The 26,824-nt window shown below is 63.8% G+C and overlaps 1 protein-coding gene across 4 annotated transcripts in view; it reads left to right on the top strand.

The window, feature by feature from the left end:
• MED25 (mediator complex subunit 25) overlaps positions 1–26,824 on the top strand; it is a 49,866-nt gene that overhangs the window by 8,081 nt on the left and 14,961 nt on the right. For 3 of the 4 annotated variants that reach the window (XM_071801174.1, XM_071801173.1, XM_071801170.1), the window contains exons 7-14: positions 2,089–2,245; positions 5,182–5,306; positions 5,415–5,505; positions 7,925–8,109; positions 11,538–11,657; positions 16,327–16,412; positions 16,517–16,574; positions 21,046–21,153. In XM_071801174.1, coding sequence (XP_071657275.1) covers positions 2,089–2,245; positions 5,182–5,306; positions 5,415–5,505; positions 7,925–8,109; positions 11,538–11,657; positions 16,327–16,412; positions 16,517–16,574; positions 21,046–21,153 — 930 coding nt within the window. The remainder of the gene's footprint in view (positions 1–2,088; positions 2,246–5,181; positions 5,307–5,414; positions 5,506–7,924; positions 8,110–11,537; positions 11,658–16,326; positions 16,413–16,516; positions 16,575–21,045; positions 21,154–26,824) is intronic. The other variant, XM_071801171.1, reaches the window with a different exon arrangement.

Below are 26,824 nucleotides of genomic sequence, written 5' to 3'. Positions count from 1 at the left end.
AAATGGGGGGTGGTGGGACCCCCCCTTGAGGATATTGACCCCCCCCATGGGGATATTGACCACCCCATGGGGATTTGGGGGCTCTATGGGGGGTAATGGGGTCCTGGGACTCTACAGAGTGGGGTGCTGAGATTTATCCTTGGGTTGCTGGGGTTATTATGGGGGGGATTATTGGGGTGCTGGGACACCCCCATGGGGAAATGGGGGGTGGTGGGACCCCCCCTTGAGGATATTGACCCCCCCCCATGGGGATATTGACCCCCCCATGGGGATTTGGGGGCTCTATGGGGGGTAATGGGGTCCTGGGACTCTTCAGAGTGGGGAGCTGAGATTTGTCCTTGGGGTGCTGGGGTTATTGGGGTGCTGGGACCCCCCCATGGGGAAATGGGGGCAGATGGGACCCCCCTTGAGAATATTGACCCCCCCCCATGAGGATATTGACACCCCCATGGGGATTTGGGGGCTCTGTGGGGGGTAATGGGGTCCTGGGACTCTCCAGAGTGGGGCGCTGAGATTTGTCCTTGGGGTGCTGGGGTTATTATGGGGGGGGTTATTGGGGTGCTGGGACCCCCCCATGGGGAAATGGGGGGTGGTGGGACCCCCCCTTGAGCATATTGACCCCCTCCATGAGGATATTGACCCCCCCATGGGGATTTGGGGGCTCTGTGGGGGGTAATGGGGTCCTGGGACTCTCCAGAGTGGGGCGCTGAGATTTGTCCTTGGGGTGCTGGGGTTATTATGGGGGGGATTATTGGGGTGCTGGGACCCCCCCATGGGGAAATGGGGGGCTGATGGGACCCCCTTCTTGAGCATATTGACCTTGTCATGAGGATATTGACACCCCCATGAAGATTTGGGGACCCTATGGGGGGTATCGGGGTCCTGGGACTCTCCCATAGGGGGAGAATGGGGTGCTGAGATTTGTCCTTGGGGTGCTGGGGTTATTATGGGGGGGGATTATTGGGGTGCTGGGATCCCCCCATTGGGAAATGGGCTGTTGGGCCCCCCCTTGAGGATATTGACCCCCCCCCATGAGGATATTGGCACCCCCATGGGGATTTGGGGGCTCTATGGGGGATAATGGGGTCCTGGGACTCTCCAGAGTGGGGTGCTGAGATTTGTCCTTGGGGTGCTGGGGTTATTATGGGGGGGGTTATTGGGGTGCTGGGACCCCCCCATGGGGAAATGGGGGCAGATGGGACCCCCCTTGAGAATATTGACGCCCCCCTTGAGGATATTGACCCCCCCCCATGAGGATATTGGCACCCCCATGGGGATTTGGGGGCTCTATGGGGGGTAATGGGGTCCTGGGACTCTCCAGAGTGGGGCGCTGAGATTTGTCCTTGGGGTGCTGGGGTTATTATGGGGGGATTATTGGGGTGCTGGGACCCCCCCATGGGGAAATGGGGGGCTGATGGGACCCCCCCTTGAGAATATTGATCCCCCTCATGAGGATATGGACACCCCCATGGGGATTTGGGGGCTCTATGGGGGGTAATGGGGTCCTGGGACTCTCCAGAGTGGGGTGCTGAGATTTGTCCTTGGGGTGCTGGGGTTATTATGGGGGGGGTTATTGGGGTGCTGGGACCCCCCTGGGATGGAAATTGCGGTTATAAGAGGATGGGAGGACTTTGGGGGGGGGTATCGGGGTCCTGGGATTATTGGGGTGCTGAGACCCCCCCAGGAAGGAAATGGGGGTTACCTGAGGGTGGGGGGGACATATGGGGGGTATTGGGGTCCTGGGATTATTGGGGTGCTGAGACCCCCCCCAGGAAGCAAATTGGGGTTACCTGAGGATGGGGGGGACATTGTGGGGGGTAACGGGGTCCTGGGATTATTGGGGTGCTGGGACCCCCCCAGGAAGGAAATGGGGCTCACCTGAAGATGGGGGTCCCTTCCCCCTGTGGTGGGGGGGGGGGGTGGGTGGATATCGGGGTCCCTATTGGGGGGGGGGATGTTGGGGTGTCCCTGCCCCCCCCCCATCAATAAAAGGGGGTGAGCTCCCCAGATGAGCGGTTTCACGGGGGGGGTAAAGAGGAGATTGGGGGGGGTGTCCCCTATTTTTGGGGTGCCCTGACCCCCCCCCAGCGGGGGATCCACTTTTCGGTGGTGGCCCCCCGGAAGCTGCCGGCGCTGCGGGTGCTGTTTGAAAAGGCCGGGCCCCCGGGGGGGCTGGAGCCCCCCCCGAAAGAGTGCGGCCAGGACCCCCGGCACATGGTGCTGGTCAGGGGGGTGGCCCTGCCCGGTACGGGGACAATGGGGACATGGGGGGGGACATGGGGGATATGGGGGGTATGGGGGGTACGGGGACATGGGGGGGTTGGGGATATTGGGGTGGCCCTGCCCGGTATGGGGACAATGGGGACATGGGGGGGGACATGGGGGGGTTGGGGATATTGGGGTGGCCCTGCCTGGTACGGGGACAATGGGGACATGGGGGGGACATGGGGGATATGGGGGGTATGGGGGGTACGGGGACATGGGGGGGTTGGGGTTATTGGGGTGGCCCTGCCCGGTATGGGGACAATGGGGACATGGAGGGGGACATGGGAGATATGGGGGGTATGGGGGGTACGCAGGGTACGGAGGGTACGGGGACACTGGGGACAAGGGGACATGGGAGGGGGACAGGGGGACATGGGGGGTATGGGGGGTGCGGGGGCACTGGGGACATGGGGGGGTTGGGGATATTGGGGTGGCCCTGCCCGGTACGGGGACAATGGGGACACGGGGGGGGACATGGGGGATATGGGGGGTACGGGGACATGGGGGGGTTGGGGATATTGGGGTGGCCCTGCCCGGTACGGGGACAATGGGGACATGGGGGGGGACATGGGGACATGGGGGGTATGGGGGGTACGGGGACATGGGGAGGTTGGGGATATTGGGGTGGCCCTGCCCGGTACGGGGACAATGGGGACATGGGGGGGGACATGGGGGATATGGGGGGTATGGGGGGTACGGAGGGTACGGGGACACTGGGGACAAGGGGACATGGGAGGGGGACAGGGGGACATGGGGGGTATGGGGGGTACGGGGACATGGGGGGGTTGGGGTTATTGGGGTGGACCTGCCCAGTATGGGGACAATGGGGACATGGGGGGGACATGGGGGATATGGGGGGTACGGGGGCACTGGGGACAAGGGGACATGGGAGGGGGACAGGGGGATATGGGGGGTATGGGGGGGACGGGGACATGGGGGGGTTGGGGATATTGGGGTGGCCCTGCCCGGTACGGGGACAATGGGGACACGGGGGGGGACATGGGGGGGTTGGGGATATTGGGGTGGCCCTGCCCGGTACGGGGACAATGGGGACATGGGGGGGACATGGGGACATGGGGGGTATGGGGGGTACGGGGACATGGGGGGGTTGGGGATATTGGGGTGGCCCTGCCCGGTACGGGGACAATGGGGACATGGGGGGGGACATGGGGACATGGGGGGTACGGGGGCACTGGGGACAAGGGGACATGGGAGGGGGACAGGGGGATATGGGGGGTATGGGGGGGACGGGGACATGGGGGGTTGGGGATATTGGGGTGGCCCTGCCCAGTACGGGGACAATGGGGACATGGGGGGGACATGGGGGATATGGGGGGTATGGGGGCACTGGGGACAAGGGGACATGGGAGGGGGACAGGGGGATATGGGGGGTATGGGGGGGACGGGGACATGGGGGGGTTGGGGATATTGGGGTGGCCCTGCCCGGTACGGGGACAATGGGGACATGGGGGGGGACATGGGGGATATGGGGGGTATGGGGGGTACAGGGACATGGGGAGGTTGGGGATATTGGGGTGGCCCTGCCCGGTACGGGGACAATGGGGACATGGGGGGGGACATGGGGGATATGGGGGGTCTGGGGGGTACGGAGGGTACGGGGACACTGGGGACAAGGGGACATGGGAGGGGGACAGGGGGACATGGGGGGTACGGGGACACTGGGGACAAGGGGACATGGGGGGGTTGGGGATATTGGGGTGACCCTGCCTGGTATGGGGACATGGGGGGGGAACAGGGACATGGGGGTTATGGGGGGTACGGGGACACTGGGGACAGGGGGACATGGGGGGGTACAGGGACATGGGGGGGTTGGGGATATTGGGTGACCCTGCCCGGTATGGGGACAATGGGGACACAGCGGGGGACATGGGGGATATGGGGGGTACAGGGACACTGGGGACAAGAGGACATGGGGGATACAGGGACATGGGGGGTTGGGGTTATTGGGGTGGCCCTGCCCAGTATGGAGGACATTGGGGACATGTGGGATACAGGGACATGGGGGGGTTGGGGGTATTAGGGTGGCCCTGCCCGGTATGGGGACAATGGGGACACAGGGGTACAGGGACATGATGGGGGTTGGCGGTATTAGGGTCGCCCTGCCCGATACGGGGACAATGGGGACATGGCGGGGGTTATAGGGACATGGGGGACAGGGGGTGGTTGGGGATACTGGGGTGGCCCTACCCGGTACGGGGACAATGGGGACACGGGGGGGGACATGGGGGTATGGGGGGTACAGGGACACTGGGGACAAGGGGACATGGGGGTACAGGGACATGGGGCGGTTGGGGATATTGGGTGGCCCTGCCCAGTATGGGGACAATGGGGACACGGGGCGGGACTTGGGGACATGGGGGTATGGGGGGTACGGGGACACTGGGGACAAGGGGACATGGGGGGCACAGGGACACTGGGGACAGGGGACATGGGGGACAGGGGGACATGGGGGGCACAGGGACATTGGAGACAGGGGACATGTGGGGCACAGGGACATTGGTGACACAGGGACATTGGAGACACAGGGACACTGGGGACAGGGGACATGGGGGCACAGGCACATTTGGGGCAGGGGACATGGGGGGCACAGGGACATGGGGGACAGGGGTACATGGGGGCACAGGGACATTGGGGACAGGGGACATTGGGGACAGGGAACATGGAGGGCACAGGGACATGGGGGACAGGAGACATGGGGGACAGGGGGATATGGTGGCCAGGGGGACATGGGGGACAGAGGGACATTGGGGACAGGGGACATGGGGGCACAGGGACATGGGGGACAGGGGACATGGGGGGCACAGGGGACATGGTGGACAGGGACATGGGGGCCAGGGGCTGCGAGGGGTGTCTGTGGTCCCCTTGTCCCCCGGTCACCCCCGTGTCCCCCCCCAGCAGGCAGCGCCACCGGCTCCATCCAAGCCAAACAAGCCGTGCCCCCCCCCCAGCTCCCCCCCGCGCCCCCCCAGCTGCCCCCCGCCCCCCCCCAGCCCCCCCCACCGGGACCCCAGCCCTACCAGGTACCCAAAACACCCCCCCCATGCCCCCCCCCAACCCCGGACCCCCCCGACAAGGGGGGGGTGGGGGGTGTCTGGGGGCCCCCCCTGACCCCCGGGTGCCCCCCCCAGGTGCCCCCCCCCAGCTCCCTCAATGCTGCTCAGGCCGCTGCGCAATCGGCCGTGGAGGCGGCCAAGAACCAGAAGAGCCTGGCCACGCGCTGTGAGTGGGGACATGGGGACATTGGGGGGACATTGGGGGGACATGGGGACGTTGGGGGGGCATGGGGACGTTGGGGGGGCATGGGGACAGTGGGGGACATGGGGGGAACAGGGATATGGGGGGACATGGGGACATTGGGGACTGGGGTGACAAAGGGACATGGGGGTACAGGGACATTGGGGATGTAGGGGACAGTGGGGGACATGGGGACATTGGGGGGACATGGGGACGTTGGGGGGAACAGGGATATGGGGGGGCATGGGGACAGTGGGGGACATGGGGACATTGGGGACACTGGGGGGACATGGGGACATTGGGGACTGGGGTGACAAAGGAACATGGGGGTACAGGGACATTGGGGATGTAGGGGACAGTGGGGGACATGGGGACATTGGGGGGACATGGGGACGTTGGGGGGAACAGGGATATGGGGGGACATGGGGACATTGGGGGGACATGGGGACGTTGGGGGGAACAGGGATATGGGGGGACATGGGGACATTGGGGACAGTGGGGGGACATGGGGACATTGGGGGCAACAGGGATATGCGGGGACATGGGGACACTGGGGGACATGGGGGGAACAGGGATATGGGGGGGCATGGGGACATTGGGGACATTGGGGGGACATGGGGACGTTGGGGGGAACAGGGATTTGGGGGGGCATGGGGACATTGGGGGACGTGGGGGGAACAGGGATTTGGGGGAACATTGGGGACATTGGGGACATTGGGGGGACATGGGGACATTGGGGGGAACAGGGATTCGGGGGGACATGGGGACATTGGGGGACATGGGGACGTTGGGGGGAACAGGGATTTGGGGGGGCATGGGGACAGTGGGGGACATGGGGGAAGCAGGGTTATGGGGGGACATGGGGACATTGGGGGACATGTTGGGGAACAGGGATATGGGGGGACATGGGGACATTGGGGACATTGGGGGGACATGGGGACGTTGGGAACAGGGATTTGGGGGGGCATGGGGACAGTGGGGGACATGGTGGGAACAGGGATATGGGGGGACATGGGGACATTGGGGGACATGGGGACATTGGGGGGAACACGGATATGGGGGGACATGGGGACAGTGGGGGGACATGGGGGAAGCAGGGTTATGGGGGGACATGGGGACATTGGGGACATTGGGGACATTGGGGGGACATGGGGACATTGGGGGGAACAGGGATTTGGGGGGACATGGGGACATTGGGGGACATGGGGGGAACAGGGATATGGGGGGACATGGGGACACTGGGGGACATGGGAACAAGGATATGGGGGGGACATTGGGGGCACATGGGGACATTGGGGACTGAGGGGACATGGGGGGATAGGGAGACATTGGGGGACATGGGGACATTGGGGGGAACGGGGATATGGGGTGACAGGGACATTGGGGGTATGGGGGGACAGGGGGACACTGGGGGGACATGGGAACAAAGGTATGGGGGGGACATTGGGGGCGCATGGGGACATTGGGGACTGGGGGGACATTGGGGACATGGGGGACAAGGGGACATTGGGGGACATTGGGGGACAGGGATATGGGGGGACATGGGGGGAACAGGGATATTGGGGACATGGGACATTGGGGGAACGTGGGGACATTGGGGATATGGGGGGACATGGGGGGTACAGGGATATTGGGGACATGGGACATTGGGAGGACATGGGGACGTTGGGAGGACATGGGGACGTTGGGGATATGGGAGGACATGAGGGGTACAGGGATATTGGGGACATGGGGGGACATTGGGGATATGGGGGGACATGGGGAGTACAGGGATATTGGGGACATGGGGGGGACATTGGGGGGACATGGGGACGTTGGGGATATGGGGGGACATGAGGGGTACAGGGATATTGGGGACATTGGGGGGACATGGGGACATTGGGGGACATGGGGACATTGGGGATATGGGGGGTACAGGGACATTGGGGATAAGGGGGGACAGGGATATGGGGCAGACATGGGGACATTGGGGATACGGGGGGAACAGGGACATTGGGGGGACATTGAGGGGACATGGGGGGACATGGGGACGTTGGGGGGACATTGAGGGGACATGGGGTGACCAGGGATTTGGGGGGACATGGGGACATTGGGGGGACATGGGGGGAACAGGGGGACATCGGGGACTGGGGGGACAAAGGGACGTGGGGGGACAGGGACATTGGGGACAGAAGGACATGGGGGGACATGGGGGGACATTCGGGATATGAGGGGGGGTCCCAGCCCCATAGGGATATGGGGGGGGGCATTTTGGGGGGGGATCCAAGGAAATGGGGCATTTGGGGGGGGGGTCCCAGCCCCATGGGGATATGGGGAGGTGGTATTTTGGGGGGGGGGGCACCCCCATGGGGATGGGGGGGGTTGGTGGTACTGACCCCCCCTTTTTGTCCCCCCCCCCCCCCAGTCCCCTCCCTGCCCCCCCTGCAGCCCCCCCCCTTCAGCCAGACCCCCCCCCAGCCCCTCCCCCCCGGCCCCATCTCCTCCCTCCCCCCCAAGCTGGCGCCCCCCCCCCAAAGCGGCCCCCCCCCAACCAGCGGCCTCCTGCCCCCCCCCGCCCAGCCCCCCGCCCAGCCCGGCGCCCCCCCCATGGTACGTACCCCCCACTTTGGACCCATATTGGGGGGGGGGGGGGGGGCTCAGGGTGTTTTGGGGGACCCCCCCATGGTGGCTGTGGATTGGGGGGGGGGATAAATTTGGGGGGGGGCGTAAATTTGGGGGGGTCCCATCAAGTTTGGGGGGGTCACAGCAGGTTGGGGGGGGTGGTATAAATTTGGAGGGGGGCCGATATAAATTGGGGGGGGCTATAAATTTGGGGGGGGTCCCACCAGTTGGGGGGGGGCAATATAAATTTGGGGGGGTCCCATCAAGTTTGGGGGGGTCCCACCAGTTTGGGGGGGGGGCACAATATAAATTTGGGGGGGGGGGGTCCCACCAAGTTTGGGGGGGGTCCCATCATGTTTGGGGGGGTCACAGCAGATTGGGGGGGGCAATATAAATTTGGGGGGGGTATAAATTTGGGGGGGTCTCATCAAGTTTGGGGGGGTCCCACCAGTTTGGGGGGGGGCCAATATAAATTTGGGTGGGTCCCATCAAGTTTGGGGGGGTCCCACCAGTTTGGGGGGGGACACAATATAAATTTGGGGGGGGCATAAATTTGGGGGGGGTCCCACCAAGTTTGGGGGGGGTCCCATCATGTTTGGGGGGGTCACAGCAGATTGGGGGGGGGCGATATAAATTTGGGGGGGGTATAAATTTGGGGGGGTCCCATCAAGTTTGGGGGGGTCACAGCAGGTGGGGGGGTGGTATAAATTTGAGGGGGGGGTATAAATTTGGGGGGGGGGGGTCCCACCAAGTTGGGGGGGTGGTATAAAGTTGAGGGGGGTATAAAATTGGGGGGGGGGCACACCAAGTTTGGGGGGTGTGGTTTAAATTGGGGGGGGGGTCATACCAAGTTGGGGGGGTGGTTTAAATTGGGGGGGGGGGGCGGTCATACCAGGTTGGGGGGGTGGTTTAAATTGGGAGGGGTCGTACCAAGTTTGGGGGGGGTGGTTTAAATTGGGGGGGGGGTCATACCAAGTTGGGGGGGTGGTTTAAATTATGGGGGGCCACACCAAGTTGGGGGGGTGGTTTAAATTGGGAGGGGTCATACCAAGTTTGGGGGGGGTGGTTTAAATTGGGGGGGGATCATACCAAGTTGGGGGGGGTGGTTTAAATTGGGGGGGGGGGCGGTCATACCAGGTTGGGGGGGTGGTTTAAATTGGGGGGGGATCATACCAAGTTGGGGGGGTGGTTTAAATTGGGGGGGGGGGGGCGGTCATACCAGGTTGGGGGGGTGGTTTAAATTGGGAGGGGTCGTACCAAGTTTGGGGGGGTGGTTTAAATTGAGGGGGGGTCATACCAAGTTTGGGGGGGGGTGGTTTAAATTGGGGGGGGGTCGTACCAAGTTGGGGGGGTGGTTTAAATTATGGGGGGGGCCACACCAAGTTTGGGGGGGTGGTTTAAATTGGGGGGGGTCATACCAAGTTGGGGGGGTGGTTTAAATTATGGGGGGGGCCACACCAAGTTTGGGGGGGGTGGTTTAAATTGGGGGGGGTCATACCAAGTTGGGGGGGTGGTTTAAATTGGGGGGGGGGGGGCGGTCATACCAGGTTGGGGGGGTGGTTTAAATTGGGAGGGGTCGTACCAAGTTTGGGGGGGTGGTTTAAATTGGGGGGGGGTCATACCAAGTTGGGGGGGTGGTTTAAATTGGGAGGGGTCGTACCAAGTTTGGGGGGGTGGTTTAAATTGGGAGGGGTCGTACCAAGTTTGGGGGGGTGGTTTAAATTGAGGGGGGGTCATACCAAGTTTGGGGGGGGTGGTTTAAATTGGGGGGGGGTCGTACCAAGTTGGGGGGGTGGTTTAAATTATGGGGGGGGCCACACCAAGTTTGGGGGGGGTGGTTTAAATTGGGGGGGGTCATACCAAGTTGGGGGGGTGGTTTAAATTGGGGGGGGGGGGGCGGTCATACCAAGTTGGGGGGGTGGTTTAAATTGGGAGGGGTCGTACCAAGTTTGGGGGGGTGGTTTAAATTGAGGGGGGGGTCATACCAAGTTTGGGGGGGGTGGTTTAAATTGGGGGGGGGTCGTACCAAGTTGGGGGGGTGGTTTAAATTATGGGGGGGGCCACACCAAGTTTGGGGGGGGTGGTTTAAATTGGGGGGGGTCATACCAAGTTGGGGGGGTGGTTTAAATTGGGGGGGGGGGGGGGGGCATACCAGGTTGGGGGGGTGGTTTAAATTGGGAGGGGTCGTACCAAGTTTGGGGGGGTGGTTTAAATTGGGGGGGGGGTCATACCAAGTTGGGGGGGTCATACCAAGTTTGGGGGGGGCCACACCAAGTTTGGGGGGGGGGGGGTCATACCAGGTTGGGGGGGTGGTTTAAATTGGGAGGGGTCGTACCAAGTTTGGGGGGGGTGGTTTAAATTGGGGGGGGATCATACCAAGTTGGGGGGGTGGTTTAAATTATGGGGGGCCACACCAAGTTGGGGGGGGTGGTTTAAATTAGGGGGGGATCATAACAAGTTGGGGGGGTGGTTTAAATTTGGGGGGACCACACCAAGTTGAGGGGGGTGTGGTTTAAATTGGGGGGGGATCATACCAGGTTGGGGGGGTGGTTTAAATTGGGAGGGGTCGTACCAAGTTTGGGGGGGTGGTTTAAATTGAGGGGGGGGTCATACCAAGTTTGGGGGGGGGTGGTTTAAATTGGGGGGGGGTCGTACCAAGTTTGGGGGGGGTGGTTTAAATTGGGGGGGTGTCGTACCAAGTTGGGGGGGTGGTTTAAATTATGGGGGGGGCCACACCAAGTTTGGGGGGGGTGGTTTAAATTGGGGGGGTCATACCAAGTTGGGGGGGTGGTTTAAATTGGGAGGGGTCGTACCAAGTTTGGGGGGGTGGTTTAAATTGAGGGGGGGGTCATACCAAGTTTGGGGGGGGGTGGTTTAAATTGGGGGGGGTCGTACCAAGTTGGGGGGGTGGTTTAAATTATGGGGGGGGCCACACCAAGTTTGGGGGGGGTGGTTTAAATTGGGGGGGGGGGGTCATACCAGGTTGGGGGGGTGGTTTAAATTGGGAGGGGTCGTACCAAGTTTGGGGGGGGTGGTTTAAATTGGGGTGGATCATACCAAGTTGGGGGGTCATACCAAGTTTGGGGGGGGCCACCCCAAGTTGGGAGTGGTGGTTTAAATTCTGGGGGTTCATACCAAGTTGGGGGGGTGGTTTAAATTGGGGGGGGGGCCACACCAAGTTTGGGGGGGGGGGTGGTGGTTTAAGTTATGGGGGTTCATACCAAGTTTGGGGGGGTGTGGTTTAAATTGGGGGAGGTCGTACCAAGTTGGGGGGGCGTCCAGTTTTTCTGCATTTATATGGAGTGGGGGGGAGAGAATTTGGGGGTCCTGGGGCGGGGTGGGGAGGGATGCTGATTTTTTGGGGGGGTCCCAGAGCTTTGGGGCTCAGTGTCTGTGTTCCCCCCCCCACCCCCCAGGCTAGCGGGGGGGGCCCCCCCCCCACCGTGACCCCCCAAAGTGCAGCCCCCCCCTTGGGGGCGCAGCAGTCGGTGAACAACAAGGTGCTGGCGTGGAGCGGGGTGCTGGAGTGGCAGGAGGTGAGGGGGGGCAGGCTGCGGGACCCCCCCATTTGAGTCCTCGGGGACCCCCCCGAGTCCTCAGGGATCCCCCCATTCCCTCTATGACCCCCCAATTCCTTTGGGAATCCCCAGTTCCTCTGTGACCCCCCCCCCCAGTTCTTCTGGGACCCCCCCCAAGTCCTCTGGGACCCCCCCAGTTCCTCTGGGACCCCCCCCATTTCTCTATGACCCCCCCCAGTCCTCGGGGACCCCCCCATTCCCTCCATGACCCCCCAGTTCCTCCATGACCCTCAATTCCTTTGGGAATCCCCAGTTCCACTGGGACCCCCCCAAGTTCCTCTGTACCCCCCCCAGTTCTTCTGGGACCCCCGAAGTCCTCTGGGACCCCCCCATTTCCTCCATGACCCCCCAGTTCCTCCATGACCCCCAATTCCTTTGGGAATCCCCAGTTCCACTGGGACCCCCCCAGATTCCTCTGTGACCCCCCCAGTTCTTCTGGGACCCCCCCCCCAAGTCCTGTGGGACCCCCCCAGTTCCTCTGGGACCCCCCATTTCTCTATGACCCCCCCAAGGCCTCTGGGACCCCCCCATTCCCTCCATGACCCCCCAATTCCTCCATGACCCCCAATTCCTTTGGGAATCCCCAGTTCCTCTGTGACCCCCCCCCCAGTTCTTCTGGGACCCCCCAACTTCTCTGGGACCCCCCCATGTCTCTATGACCCCCCCGAGTCCTCGGGGACCCCCCCGCAAGTCATCTGGGACCCCCCATTTCTCTGGGACCCCCCATTCCCTCCATGACCCCCCAGTTCCTCCATGACCCCCAATTCCTTTGGGAATCCCCAGTTCCACTGGGACCCCCCCAGATTCCTCTGTGCCCCCCCCAGTTCCTCTGTGACCCCCCCCAGTTCTTCTGGGACCCCCCCCCCCAAGTCCTCTGGGACCCCCCCAGTTCCTCTGGGACCCCCCCATTTCTCTATGACCCCTCCAAGTCCCCTGGGACCCCCCCATTCCCTCCATGACCCCCCAATTCCTCCATGACCCCCAATTCCTTTGGGAATCCCCAGTTCCTCTGTGACCCCCCCCCCAGTTCTTCTGGGACCCCCCAACTCCTCTGGGACCCCCCCAATTCTCTGGGACCCCCCCCGTTCTTCTGGGACCTCCTATTTCTCTATGACCCCCCCCCCAAGTCCCCTGGGACCCCCCCATTTTTCTGTGACACCCCCCCCAGTTCTTCTGGGACCCCCCAAGTCCTCTGTGCCCCCCCCATTTCTCTATGACCCCCCCCAAGTCCTCTGGGACCCCCCATTTCTCTATGACGACCCCCCCCCAATCCCATTGCCCCCCTAGTCCCCTGTGACCCCCCCAAAACCCCCAACACCCCTGGGACCCCAAAACTCAACTCCTATAGGACCCAAACCCCTGACCCCCCCAATTCCCCTGGGCCCGCCCCCCCCCCAAATCTCCTTACCCCCCCCACCCCCCTGACCCCCCAATTCCCCTGTGCCCCCCCCAATCTCATTGCCCCCCCCATCTCATTGCCCCCCCAATTCCTCCATGACCCCTCAATCCCCTGTGACCCCCCCAAAACCCCCAACACCCCCAGGACCCCCAAAACTCAACTCCTATAGGACCCAAAACCTCCCCCCAAAACCGTGACCCCCCCAATTCCCCTGGGCCCGCCCCCCCCCCCCAAACCTCATTGGACCCCCCCACTTCCTATGTGCCCCCCCCAATTCCTTTCTGACCCCCCCAATCTCATTGCCCCCCCAATTCCTCTATGACCCCCCCAATCTCATTGCCCCCCAATTCCCCTGTGCCCCCCCCAATCTCATTGCCCCCCAAGTTCCTCTGGGACCCCCTTCCAATTCCTCTGGGATCCCCCCAATTCCTTTCTGACCCCCCCAATCTCATTGATCCCCCAATCTCATTGCCCCCCCCAATTCCTCTGGGACCCCCCCAATCCCCTGTGACCCCCCCAAAACCCCCAACACCCCCAAGGACCCCCAAAACTCAACTCCTATAGGACCCAAAACCTCCCCCCAAACCCCTGACCCCCCCAGTTCCTCTGGGACCCCCCCCCAAACCTCATTGGACCCCCCCACTTCCTATGTGCCCCCCCCAATTCCTTTCTGACCCCCCCAATCTCATTGCCCCCCAATTCCTCTATGACCCCTCAATCCCCTGTGACCCCCCCAAAACCCCCAACACCCCCCAGGACCCCCAAAACTCAACTCCTATAGGACCCAAAACCTCCCCCAAACCCCTGACCCCCCCAATTCCCCTGGGCCCGCCCCCCCCCAAATCCCCTTACCCCCCCCACCCCCCTGACCCCCCAATTCCCCCGTGCCCCCCCCAATCTCGTTGCCCCCCAATCTCATTACCCCCCCAATTCCTCTATGACCCCCCAATCCCCTGTGACCCCCCCAAAACCCCCAACACCCCTGGGACCCCAAAACTCAACTCCTATAGGACCCAAACCCCTGACCCCCCCAGTTCCTCTGGGACCCCCCCCCCAAACCTCATTGGACCCCCCCACTTCCTATGTGCCCCCCCCCAATTCCTTTCTGACCCCCCCAATCTCATTACCCCCCCAATTCCTCTATGACCCCCCCAATCTCATTGCCCCCCAATTCCCCTGTGCCCCCCCCAATCTCATTGCCCCCCCAGTTCCTCTGGGACCCCCTTCCAATTCCTCTGGGATCCCCCCAATTCCTTTCTGACCCCCCCAATCTCATTGATCCCCCAATCTCATTGCCCCCCCCAATTCCTCTGGGACCCCCCCAATCCCCTGTGACCCCCCCAAAACCCCCAGCACCCCTGGGACCCCAAAACTCAACTCCTATAGGACCCAAACCCCTGACCCCCCCAATTCCCCTGGGACCCCCCCCCCCCAAACCTCATTGGACCCCCCCACTTCCTATGTGCCCCCCCCAATTCCTTTCTGACCCCCCCAATCTCATTGCCCCCCAATTCCTCTATGACCCCTCAATCCCCTGTGACCCCCCCAAAACCCCCAACACCCCCCAGGACCCCCAAAACTCAACTCCTATAGGACCCAAAACCTCCCCCCAAACCCCTGACCCCCCCAATTCCCCTGGGCCCGCCCCCCCCCCAAATCTCCTTACCCCCCCCACCCCCCTGACCCCCCAATTCCCCCGTGCCCCCCCCAATCTCGTTGCCCCCCCCATCTCATTGCCCCCCCAATTCCTCCATGACCCCCTCAATCCCCTGTGACCCCCCCAAAACCCCCAGCACCCCTGGGACCCCAAAACTCAACTCCTATAGGACCCAAACCCCTGACCCCCCCAGTTCCTCTGGGACCCCCCCCCAAACCTCATTGGACCCCCCCACTTCCTATGTGTCCCCCCCAATTCCTTTCTGCCCCCCCCAATCTCATTGCCCCCCCAATTCCTCTATGACCCCCCAATCCCCTGTGACCCCCCCAAAACCCCCAACACCCCCAGGACCCCCAAAACTCAACTCCTATAGGACCCAAAACCTCCCCCCAAACCCCTGACCCCCCCAATTCCCCTGGGCCCGCCCCCCCCCAAATCTCCTTACCCCCCCCAAATCTCCTTACCCCCCCCACCCCCCTGACCCCCCAATTCCCCCGTGCCCCCCCAATCTCGTTGCCCCCCCTATCTCATTACCCCCCCAATTCCTCCATGACCCCCCCAATCCCCTGTGACCCCCCCAAAACCCCCAACACCCCTGGGACCCCAAAACTCAACTCCTATAGGACCCAAACCCCTGACCCCCCCAATTCCCCTGGGCCCGCCCCCCCCCCCCAAATCTCCTTACCCCCCCCACCCCCCTGACCCCCCAATTCCCCCGTACCCCCCCCAATCTCGTTGCCCCCCCCATCTCATTGCCCCCCCAATTCCTCCATGACCCCCCCAATCCCCTGTGACCCCCCCAAAACCCCCAACACCCCTGGGACCCCAAAACTCAACTCCTATAGGACCCAAACCCCTGACCCCCCCAGTTCCTCTGGGACCCCCCCCAAACCTCATTGGCCCCCCCCACTTCCTATGTGCCCCCCCCAATTCCTTTCTGACCCCCCCAATCTCATTGCCCCCCCAATTCCTCTATGACCTCTCAATCCCCTGTGACCCCCCCAAAACCACCAACACCCCCTGGGACCCCAAAACTCAACTCCTATAGGACCCAAACCCCTGACCCCCCCAATTCCCCTGGGCCCGCCCCCCCCCCAAATCTCCTTACCCCCCCCAAATCTCCTTACCCCCCCCACCCCCCTGACCCCCCAATTCCCCCGTGCCCCCCCCAATCTCGTTGCCCCCCCCATCTCATTGCCCCCGCAATTCCCTGTGACCTCCCCAAAACCCCCAACACCCCCCAGGACCCCAAAACTCAACTCCTACAGCACCCAAACCCTCCCCCCAAACCCCTGAGCCCCCCAATTCCCCTGGGACCCCCCAGTTCCTCTCTGACCCCCCCCAATTCCTCCATGACCCCCCCAATCCCCTGTGACCCCCCCAAAACCCCCAACCCCTTGGGACCCCAAAACCCCCAACACCCCTGGGACCCCAAAACTCAACTCCTATAGGACCCAAACCCCTGACCCCCCCAATTCCCCTGGGCCCGCCCCCCCCCAAATCTCCTTACCCCCCCCACCCCCCTGACCCCCCAATTCCCCGTGCCCCCCCCAATCTCGTTGCCCCCCCAGAAGCCCAAGCCGGCCTCGGTGGACTCGGGGGCCAAGCTGACGCGCTCCCTGCCCTGCCAGGTCTACGTCAACGCCGGCGAGAACCTGTGAGCGCTTTTTGGGGGGACCCCGCACTTTGGGGGGGCCCTGGGGGGGTCCTCATATTTGGGGGGGTCCTGGGGGGGTCACCCGTTTGCTTCCCCCCCCCTAGGAAAACGGACCAGTGGCCACAGAAGCTGATCATGCAGCTCATCCCGCAGCAGCTGCTGGTAGGGCTGGGGGCACCCAGGGGAGTTTGGGGGGCCCAGGGGGAATTTGGGGGGTCCTGGGGGTTTTGGGGTCCTGGGGGGTTTGGGGGGTCCTGGGGGTTTTGGGGTCCAGGGGGGTTTGGGGGGTTTGGGGGGTCCTGGGGGTTTTGGGGTCCTGGGGGGTTTGGGGGGTTTGGGGGGTCCTGGGGGTTTTGGGGTCCTGGGGGGGGTTGGGGGGTTTGGGGGGTTAGGGGGTCCTGGGGGTTTTGGGGTCCCAAGGGGGTTGGGTGGTTTGGGGGGTTTGGGGGTCCTGGGGGGTTTGGGGTCCTGGGGGGGTTGGGGGGTTTGGGGGGTTTGGGGGGTCCTGGGGGTTTTGGGGTCCCAAGGGGGTTGGGGGGTTTGGGGGGTCCTGGGGGTTTTGGGGTCCAGGGGGGATTGGGGGGTTTGGGGGGTCCTGGGGGTTTTGGGGTCCTGGGGCGGTTTGGGGGGTCCTGGGGGTTTTGGGGTCCCAAGGGTTTGGGGGGTTTGGGGGGTCCTGGGGGTTTTGGGGTCCCATGGGGGGCTGGGGGGTTTGGGGGGTCCTGGGGGTTTTGGGGTCCTGGGGGGGTTTGGGGGGTTTGGGGGGTCCTGGGGGTTTTGGGGTCCCGGGGGGGTTTGGGGGGTTTGGGGGGTCCTGGGGGTTTTGGGGTCCAGGGGGGATTGGGGGGTTTGGGGGGTCCTGGGGGTTTTGGGGTCCTGGGGCGGTTTGGGGGGTCCTGGGGGTTTTGGGGTCCCAAGGGTTTGGGGGGTTTGGGGGGTCCTGGGGGTTTTGGGGTCCCATGGGGGGCTGGGGGGTTTGGGGGGTCCTGGGGGTTTTGGGGTCCTGGGGGGGTTGGGGGGTTTGGGGGGTCCTGGGGGTTTTGGGGTCCCGGGGGGGTTTGGGGGGTTTGGGGGGTCCTGGGGGGATTGGGGTCCTGGGGGGGTTGGGGGGTTTGGGGGGTCCTGGGGGTTTTGGGGTCCAGGGGGGATTGGGGGGTTTGGGGGGTCCTGGGGGTTTTGGGGTCCCGGGGGGGTTGGGGGGTTTGGGGGGTCCTGGGGGTTTTGGGGTCCTGGGGGGGGTTGGGGGGTTTGGGGGGTCCTGGGGGTTTTGGGGTCCAGGGGGGATTGGGGGGTTTGGGGGGTCCTGGGGGTTTTGGGGTCCTGGGGGGGTTGGGGGGTTTGGGGGGTTTGGGGGGTCCTGGGGGTTTTGGGGTCCCGGGGGGCTTGGGGGGTTTGGGGGGTTTGGGGGGTCCTGGGGGTTTTGGGGTCCAGGGGGGATTGGGGGGTTTGGGGGGTCCTGGGGGTTTTGGGGTCCTGGGGCGGTTTGGGGGGTCCTGGGGGTTTTGGGGTCCCAAGGGTTTGGGGGGTTTGGGGGGTCCTGGGGGTTTTGGGGTCCCATGGGGGGCTGGGGGGTTTGGGGGGTCCTGGGGGTTTTGGGGTCCTGGGGGGGTTGGGCATTTGGGGGGTCCTGGGGGTTTTGGGGTCCTGGGGCGGTTTGGGGGGTCCTGGGGGTTTTGGGGTCCCAAGGGTTTGGGGGGTTTGGGGGGTCCTGGGGGTTTTGGGGTCCCATGGGGGGCTGGGGGGTTTGGGGGGTCCTGGGGGTTTTGGGGTCCTGGGGGGGTTGGGGGGTTTGGGGGGTCCTGGGGGTTTTGGGGTCCCGGGGGGGTTTGGGGGGTTTGGGGGGTCCTGGGGGTTTTGGGGTCCTGGGGGGTTTGGGGGGTCCTGGGGGTTATGGGGTCCCAGGGGGGTTGGGGGGTTTTGTGGTCCTGGGGGGGTTGGGGGGTTTGGGGGGTCCTGGGGGTTTTGGGGTCCCGGGGGGGTTTGGGGGGTTTGGGGGGTCCTGGGGGTTTTGGGGTCCCGGGGGGGTTGGGGGGTTTGGGGGGTCCTGGGGGTTTTGGGGTCCCGGGGGGTTTGGGGGGTCCTGGGGGTTTTGGGGGGTTTGGGGGGTCCTGGGGGTTTTGGGGTCCAGGGGGGTTTGGGGGGTTTGGGGGATCCTGGGAGTTTTGGGGTCCTGGGGGGGTTGGTGGGTTTGGGGGATTTGGGGGGGGTCCTGGGGGTTTTGGGGTCCCATGGGGTTGGTGGGTTTGGGGGGTTTGGAGGGTTTGGGGGGTCCTGGGGGTTTTGGGGTCCCAAGGGGGTTGGGGGGTTTGGGGGGTCCTGGGGGTTTGGGGGGTCCTGGGGGTTTTGGGGTCCCGGGGGGGTTTGGGGGGTTTGGGGGGTCCTGGGGGTTTTGGGGTCCCAAGGGGGTTGGGGGGTTTGGGGGATCCTGGGGGTTTTGGGGTCCCAAAGGGGTTTGGGGGGTTTGGGGGGTCCTGGGGGTTTTGGGGTCCCGGGGGGGTTTGGAGGGTCCTGGGGGTTATGGGGTCCCAGGGCGTTGGGGGGTTTGGGGGGTCCTGGGGGTTTTGGGGTCCCGGGGGGGTGGGGGGTTTGGGGGGTTTGGGGGGTCCTGGGGTTTTGGGGTCCCGGGGGGGTTTGGGGGGTTTGGGGGGTCCTGGGGGTTTTGGGGTCCCAAGGGGGTTGGGGGGTTTGGGGGATCCTGGGGGTTTTGGGGTCCCGGGGGGGTTTGGGGGGTTTGGGGGGTCCTGGGGGTTTTGGGGTCCTGGGGGGTTTGGGGGGTCCTGGGGGTTATGGGGTCCCAGGGGGGTTGGGGGGTTTTGTGGTCCTGGGGGGGTTGGGGGGTTTGGGGGGTCCTGGGGGTTTTGGGGTCCCGGGGGGGTTTGGGGGGTTTGGGGGGTCCTGGGGGTTTTGGGGTCCCGGGGGGGTTGGGGGGTTTGGGGGGTCCTGGGGGTTTTGGGGTCCCGGGGGGTTTGGGGGGTCCTGGGGGTTTTGGGGGGTTTGGGGGGTCCTGGGGGTTTTGGGGTCCAGGGGGGTTTGGGGGGTTTGGGGGATCCTGGGAGTTTTGGGGTCCTGGGGGGGTTGGTGGGTTTGGGGGATTTGGGGGGGGTCCTGGGGGTTTTGGGGTCCCATGGGGTTGGTGGGTTTGGGGGGTTTGGAGGGTTTGGGGGGTCCTGGGGGTTTTGGGGTCCCAAGGGGGTTGGGGGGTTTGGGGGGTCCTGGGGGTTTGGGGGGTCCTGGGGGTTTTGGGGTCCCGGGGGGGGTTTGGGGGGTTTGGGGGGTCCTGGGGGTTTTGGGGTCCCAAGGGGGTTGGGGGGTTTGGGGGATCCTGGGGGTTTTGGGGTCCCAAAGGGGTTTGGGGGGTTTGGGGGGTCCTGGGGGTTTTGGGGTCCCGGGGGGGTTTGGAGGGTCCTGGGGGTTATGGGGTCCCAGGGCGTTGGGGGGTTTGGGGGGTCCTGGGGGTTTTGGGGTCCCGGGGGGGTGGGGGGTTTGGGGGGTTTGGGGGGTCCTGGGGTTTTGGGGTCCTGGGGGGGTTGGGGGGTTTGGGGGATTTGGGGGGGGGGGTCCTGGGGGTTTTGGGGTCCCGGGGGGGTTGGGGGGTTTGGGGGGTCCTGGGGGTTTTGGGGTCCTGGGGGTTTTGGGGGGTTTGGGGGGTCCTGGGGGTTTTGGGGTACAGGGGGGTTTGGGGGGTCCTTGGGGGTTTTGGGGTCCTGGGGGTTGGGGGGTTTGGGCAGTTTGGGGGGTCCAGGGGAGTTTGGGGGGTTTGGGGGGTCCTGGGGGTTTTGGGGTCCTGGGGGGGTTGGTGGGTTTGGGGGGTCCTGGGGGTTTTGGGGTCCAGGGGGGGTTGGGGGGTTTGGGGGGTCCTGGGGGTTTTGGGGTCCTGGGGGGGTTGGGGGGTTTGGGGGGTCCTGGGGGTTTTGGGGTCCAGGGGGGGTTGGGGGGTTTGGGGGGTCCTGGGGGTTTTGGGGTCCTGGGGGGGTTGGGGGGTTTGGGGGGTCCTGGGGGTTTTGGGGTCCAGGGGGGTTTGGGGGGTCCTGGGGGATTGGGGTCCTGGGGGTTTGGGGGGTTTGGGGGGTCCTGGGGGTTTTGGGGTCCTGGGGGGGTTGGGTGGTTTGGGGGGTCCCAGGGGGGTTGGTATTTTTGGGGTCACCCCAGGGGGTTTTGGGGTCCCATGGGGTTGGTGGTTTTGGGGGGTCTGGGGGGGGTTGGTGGTTTTGGGGTGTCTTGGTGGTTTTGGGGTCACCCCAGGGTTTTGGGGTCCCATGGGGTTGGTGGTTTTGGGGGCTCCCGTTGGTTTTGGGGTCACCCCAGGGTTTAGGGGTCACCCCATGGGTTGGGGCCACTTTAGGGGAGCCCTGCCCCCCCCAGGTGTTGAGGAGTTTTTGGGGTCCCCCAGTTCTTTGAGGGGGGGGGGGGTAAAACACTTTCACCCCCCTTTGGGTGCCTTTGGGACCCCATTAGGACCCTGACACCCTCGTGCAGGTTTTGGGGTGCACGGGGGGGTGTTGGGGTGCACGGGGGGGTTTTGGGGTGCACAGGGGGGGGTTGGGGTGCACGGGGGGGTGTTGGGGTGCACAGGGGGGTTTTGGGGTGCACAGGGGGGTTTTGGGGTGCCCCTGACCCCCCCGTGCCCCCCCAGACCACGCTGGGCCCCCTGTTCCGCAACTCCCGCATGGTCCAGTTCCACTTCACCAACAAGGACCTGGAGTCGCTCAAGGGGCTCTACCGCATCATGGGCAACGGCTTCGTAAGGACCCCAAAATACCCCCCCGGGACCCCAAAATACCCCCCCGGGACCCCAGAATACAGACCCGGGACCCCGAAATACCCCTGGGTCCCCTAAACCCCGCTGGGACCCCAAAACGCCCCTCTCCGGGACCCCAAAATACCCCCTTGGGGAGCCTAAAATACCCCCTTGGGGAGCCCAAAATACCCCCTGGGACCCCAAAATAGCCCCTGAGACCCCAAAATACAGCCCTGGGAGCCCAAAATACAGCCCTGGGACCCCAAAATACCCCCTTGGGGAGCCCAAAATACCCCTGGGTCCCCTAAACCCCGCAGGGACCCCAAAACGCCCCTCTCTGGGACCCCAAAATACCCCCTTGGGGAGCCCAAAATACCCCCTTGGGGAGCCCGAAATACAGCCCTGGGAGCCCAAAATACCCCCTGGGACCCCAAAATAGCCCCTGAGACCCCAAAATACAGCCCTGGGAGCCCAAAATACCCCCCTGGGACCCCAGAATGCCCCCTTGGGGAGACCAAAATGCCCCTGGGTGCCCTAAACCCCGCTGGGACCCCAAAACGCCCCTCTCCGGGACCCCAAAATACCCCCTTGGGGAGCCTAAAATACCCCCTTGGGGAGCCCGAAATACAGCCCTGGGAGCCCAAAATACCCCCTGGGACCCCAAAATAGCCCCTGAGACCCGAAAATACAGCCCTGGGAGCCCAAAATGCCCCTGGGTGCCCTAAACCCCGCTGGGACCCCAAAACACCCCTCTCTGGGACCCCAAAACACCCCTCTCTGGGACCCCAAAATACCCCCTTGGGGAGCCCAAAATACAGCCCTGGGAGCCCAAAATACCCCCTGGGACCCCAAAATAGCCCCTGAGACCCCAAAATACAGCCCCAGGACCCCAAAATGCCCCTGGGTCCCCTAAACCCCGCTGGGACCCCAAAACACCCCTCTCCGGGACCCCAAAATACCCCCTTGGGGAGCCTAAAATACCCCCTTGGGGAGCCCGAAATACAGCCCTGGGAGCCCAAAATACCCCCTGGGACCCCAAAATAGCCCCTGAGACCCCAAAATACAGCCCCAGGACCCCAAAATACCCCCCTGGGACCCCAGAATGCCCCCTTGGGGAGACCAAAATGCCCCTGGGTGCCCTAAACCCCGCTGGGACCCCAAAACACCCCTCTCCGGGACCCCAAAATACCCCCTTGGGGAGCCTAAAATACCCCCTTGGGGAGCCCGAAATACAGCCCTGGGAGCCCAAAATACCCCCTGGGACCCCAAAATAGCCCCTGAGACCCCAAAATACAGCCCCAGGACCCCAAAATACCCCCCTGGGACCCCAGAATGCCCCCTTGGGGAGACCAAAATGCCCCTGGGTGCCCTAAACCCCGCTGGGACCCCAAAACGCCCCTCTCCGGGACCCCAAAATACCCCCTTGGGGAGCCTAAAATACCCCCTTGGGGAGCCCGAAATACCCCCTGGGACCCCAAAATACAGCCCCGGGACCCCAAAATGCCCCTGGGTCCCCTAAACCCCGCTGGGACCCCAAAACGCCCCTCTCCGGGACCCCAAAATACCCCCTTGGGGAGCCCAAAATACCCCCTTGGGGAGCCCGAAATACAGCCCTGGGAGCCCAAAATACCCCCTGGGACCCCAAAATAGCCCCTGAGACCCCAAAATACAGCCCCAGGACCCCAAAATACCCCCCTGGGACCCCAGAATGCCCCCTTGGGGAGACCAAAATGCCCCTGGGTGCCCTAAACCCCGCTGGGACCCCAAAACACCCCTCTCCGGGACCCCAAAATACCCCCTTGGGGAGCCTAAAATACCCCCTTGGGGAGCCCAAAATACCCCCTGGGACCCCAAAATAGCCCCTGAGACCCCAAAATACAGCCCTGGGAGCCCAAAATACAGCCCTGGGACCCCAAAATAGCCCCTGAGACCCCAAAATACCCCCTTGGGGAGCCCAAAATACCCCCCCGGGACCCCAAAATACCCCCTTGGGGAGACCAAAATGCCCCTGGGTCCCCTAAACCCCGCTGGGACCCCAAAACACCCCTCTCCGGGACCCCAAAATACCCCCTTGGGGAGCCTAAAATACCCCCTTGGGGAGCCCAAAATACAGCCCTGGGAGCCCAAAATACCCCCTGGGACCCCAAAATAGCCCCTGAGACCCCAAAATACAGCCCTGGGACCCCAAAATGCCCCTGGGTCCCCTAAACCCCGCTGGGACCCCAAAACACCCCTCTCTGGGACCCCAAAATACCCCCTTGGGGAGCCCAAAATACAGCCCTGGGAGCCCAAAATACCCCCTGGGACCCCAAAATAGCCCCTGAGACCCCAAAATAGCCCCTTGGGGAGCCCAAAATACCCCCCTGGGACCCCAAAATACCCCCTTGGGGAGACCAAAATGCCCCTGGGTCCCCTAAACCCTGCTGGGACCCCAAAACACCCCTCTCTGGGACCCCAAAATACCCCCTTGGGGAGCCCAAAATACCCCCTTGGGGAGCCCGAAATACAGCCCTGGGAGCCCAAAATACCCCCTGGGACCCCAAAATACCCCCTTGGGGAGCCTAAAATACCCCCTTGGGGAGCCCGAAATACCCCCTGGGACCCCAAAATACAGCCCCAGGACCCCAAAATGCCCCTGGGTGCCCTAAACCCCGCTGGGACCCCAAAACGCCCCTCTCCGGGACCCCAAAATACCCCCTTGGGGAGCCCAAAATACCCCTGGGAGCCCAAAACGCCCCTGAGTCCCCTAAACCCCCGCCCTGGGACCCCTAAGCCCCCCTGGGGACCCCTAAACCCCCCTGAGGAGCCCAAAATCCTCCCCTGGGACCCCAAAATACACCCCCAGGACCCCAAAATACAGCCCTGGGACCCCAAAATGCCCCTGGGTCCCCTAAACCCCGCTGGGACCCCAAAACGCCCCCTTGGGGAGCCTAAAATACCCCCTTGGGGAGCCCAAAATACAGCCCTGGGAGCCCAAAATACCCCCCTGGGACCCCAAAATACCCCCTTGGGGAGACCAAAATGCCCCTGGGTCCCCTAAACCCCGCTGGGACCCCAAAACACCCCTCTCCGGGACCCCAAAATACCCCCTTGGGGAGCCTAAAATACCCCCTTGGGGAGCCCGAAATACCCCCTGGGACCCCAAAATACAGCCCTGGGACCCCAAAATAGCCCCTGAGACCCCAAAATACAGCCCCAGGACCCCAAAATACCCCCCTGGGACCCCAGAATGCCCCCTTGGGGAGACCAAAATGCCCCTGGGTGCCCTAAACCCCGCTGGGACCCCAAAACACCCCTCTCTGGGACCCCAAAATACCCCCTTGGGGAGCCTAAAATACCCCCTTGGGGAGCCCGAAATACCCCCTGGGACCCCAAAATACAGCCCCAGGACCCCAAAATGCCCCTGGGTGCCCTAAACCCCGCTGGGACCCCAAAACGCCCCTCTCCGGGACCCCAAAATACCCCCTTGGGGAGCCCAAAATACCCCTGGGAGCCCAAAACGCCCCTGAGTCCCCTAAACCCCCGCCCTGGGACCCCTAAGCCCCCCTGGGGACCCCTAAACCCCCCTGGGGAGCCCAAAATCCTCCCCTGGGACCCCAAAATACACCCCCAGGACCCCAAAATACAGCCCTGGGACCCCAAAATGCCCCTGGGTCCCCTAAACCCCGCTGGGACCCCAAAACACCCCCTTGGGGAGCCTAAAATACCCCCTGGGAGCCCAAAATAGCCCCTGAGACCCCAAAATACCCCCCTGGGACCCCAAAATACCCCCTTGGGGAGACCAAAATGCCCCTGGGTCCCCTAAACCCCGCTGGGACCCCAAAACACCCCTCTCCGGGACCCCAAAATTCCCCCTTGGGGAGCCTAAAATACCCCCTTGGGGAGCCCGAAATACAGCCCTGGGAGCCCAAAATACAGCCCTGGGACCCCAAAATAGCCCCTGAGACCCCAAAATACAGCCCTGGGAGCCCAAAATACCCCCTGGGACCCCAAAATAGCCCCTGAGACCCCAAAATACAGCCCTGGGAGCCCAAAATACCCCCTGGGACCCCAAAATAGCCCCTGAGACCCCAAAATACAGCCCTGGGAGCCCAAAATACCCCCCTGGGACCCCAAAATACCCCCTTGGGGAGACCAAAATACCCCCTGGGACCCCAAAATACCCCCTTGGGGAGCCCAAAATACCCCCTGGGACCCCAAAATACCCCCTTGGGGAGCCCAAAATACCCCTAGGACCCCAAAATACACCCCCGGGACCCCAAAATACAGCCCCGGAGCCCAAAATACCCCCTTGGGGAGCCCAAAATAGCCCCTGGAACCCCAAAATACCCCTGGGAGCCCAAAATACCCACTTGGGGACCCCAAAATACGGCCCTGGGACCCCCAAAACCCCCCCAGAAGCCCAAACTCCCCCCCAGGACCCTAAAATTGCTGGGTCCCCAAAAATCATGTCCCCATGTCCCCTGGTGGGTTGTGGGTACCCCGAGGTGTCCAGGACCCATGTCCCCCTGTCCCCATGTCCCCTGTCCCCATGTCCCCATGTCCCCATATCCCCCTGTCCCCATGTCCCCATATCCCCCTGTCCCCATGTCCCCATGTCCCCATGTCCCCATATCCCCTGTCCCCATGTCCCCATGTCCCCCTGTCCCCATGTCCCCATGTCCCCATATCCCCTGTCCCCATGTCCCCATGTCCCCACGTCCCACATCCTGTCCCCTCCCCGGGTGGGTTCTGGGTATCTTGAGGGCTCCATGACTCACGTCCCCATGTCCCCATGTCCCCGTCCCCATGTCCCATGTCCCCAGATGTGTTGTGGGTCCCCTGAGGTGTTCATGACCCACAGGCCCACGTCCCTGTCCCCACGTCCCTGTCCCCACGTCCCAGTCCCCATGTCCCTGTCCCCATGTCCCTGTCCCCATCTCCCCTGGCGGGCCGTGTGTCCCCGAGGGGTCCGTGACCGCTGTCCCCGCCGTGTCCCATGTCCCTGTCTCCATGTCCCTATGTCCCTATGTCCCCATGTCCCCATGTCCCCATGTCCCTGTCCCCACGTCCCTGTCCCCATGTCCCTGTCCCCGTGTCCCCCGGCGGGCCGTGTGTCCCGGGGGGTCCGTGACCGCTGTCCCCGCCGTGTCCCGTGTCCTTGTCCCCATGTCCCTGTCCCCACGTCCCTGTCCCCATGTCCCCACGTCCCAGTCCCCATGTCCCTGTCCCCATGTCCCTGTCCCCATGTCCCTGTCCCCGTGTCCCTGTCCCGTGTCCCCCGTCGGGCGGTGTGTCCCCGGGGGTCCGTGACCGCTGTCCCTGCCGTGTCCCGTGTCCCTGTCTCCATGTCCCTATGTCCCTATGTCCCTATGTCCCCATGTCCCCATGTCCCTGTCCCCATGTCCCTGTCCCAAGTCCCTGTCCCCGTGTCCCCCGTCGGGTCGTGTGTCCCCAAGGGGTCCGTGACCGCTGTCCCCGCCGTGTCCCGTGTCCCTGTCCCCATGTCCCCATGTCCCCATGTCCCTGTCCCCATGTCCCTGTCCTCTTGTCCCCCGGTGGGCCGTGTGTCCCCGAGGGGTCCGTGACCGCTGTCCCCGCTGTGTCCCGTGTCCCTGTCCCCATGTCCCTATGTCCGTGTCCCCCTGTCCCTGTCCCCATGTCCCCACGTCCCTGTCCCCACGTCCCTGTCCCT

This window comes from Patagioenas fasciata, chromosome 35, assembly GCF_037038585.1.
Source record: "Patagioenas fasciata isolate bPatFas1 chromosome 35, bPatFas1.hap1, whole genome shotgun sequence".
Lineage (NCBI taxonomy): Eukaryota > Metazoa > Chordata > Aves > Columbiformes > Columbidae > Patagioenas > Patagioenas fasciata.
This window is presented reverse-complemented; position numbering and strand designations above follow the sequence as displayed.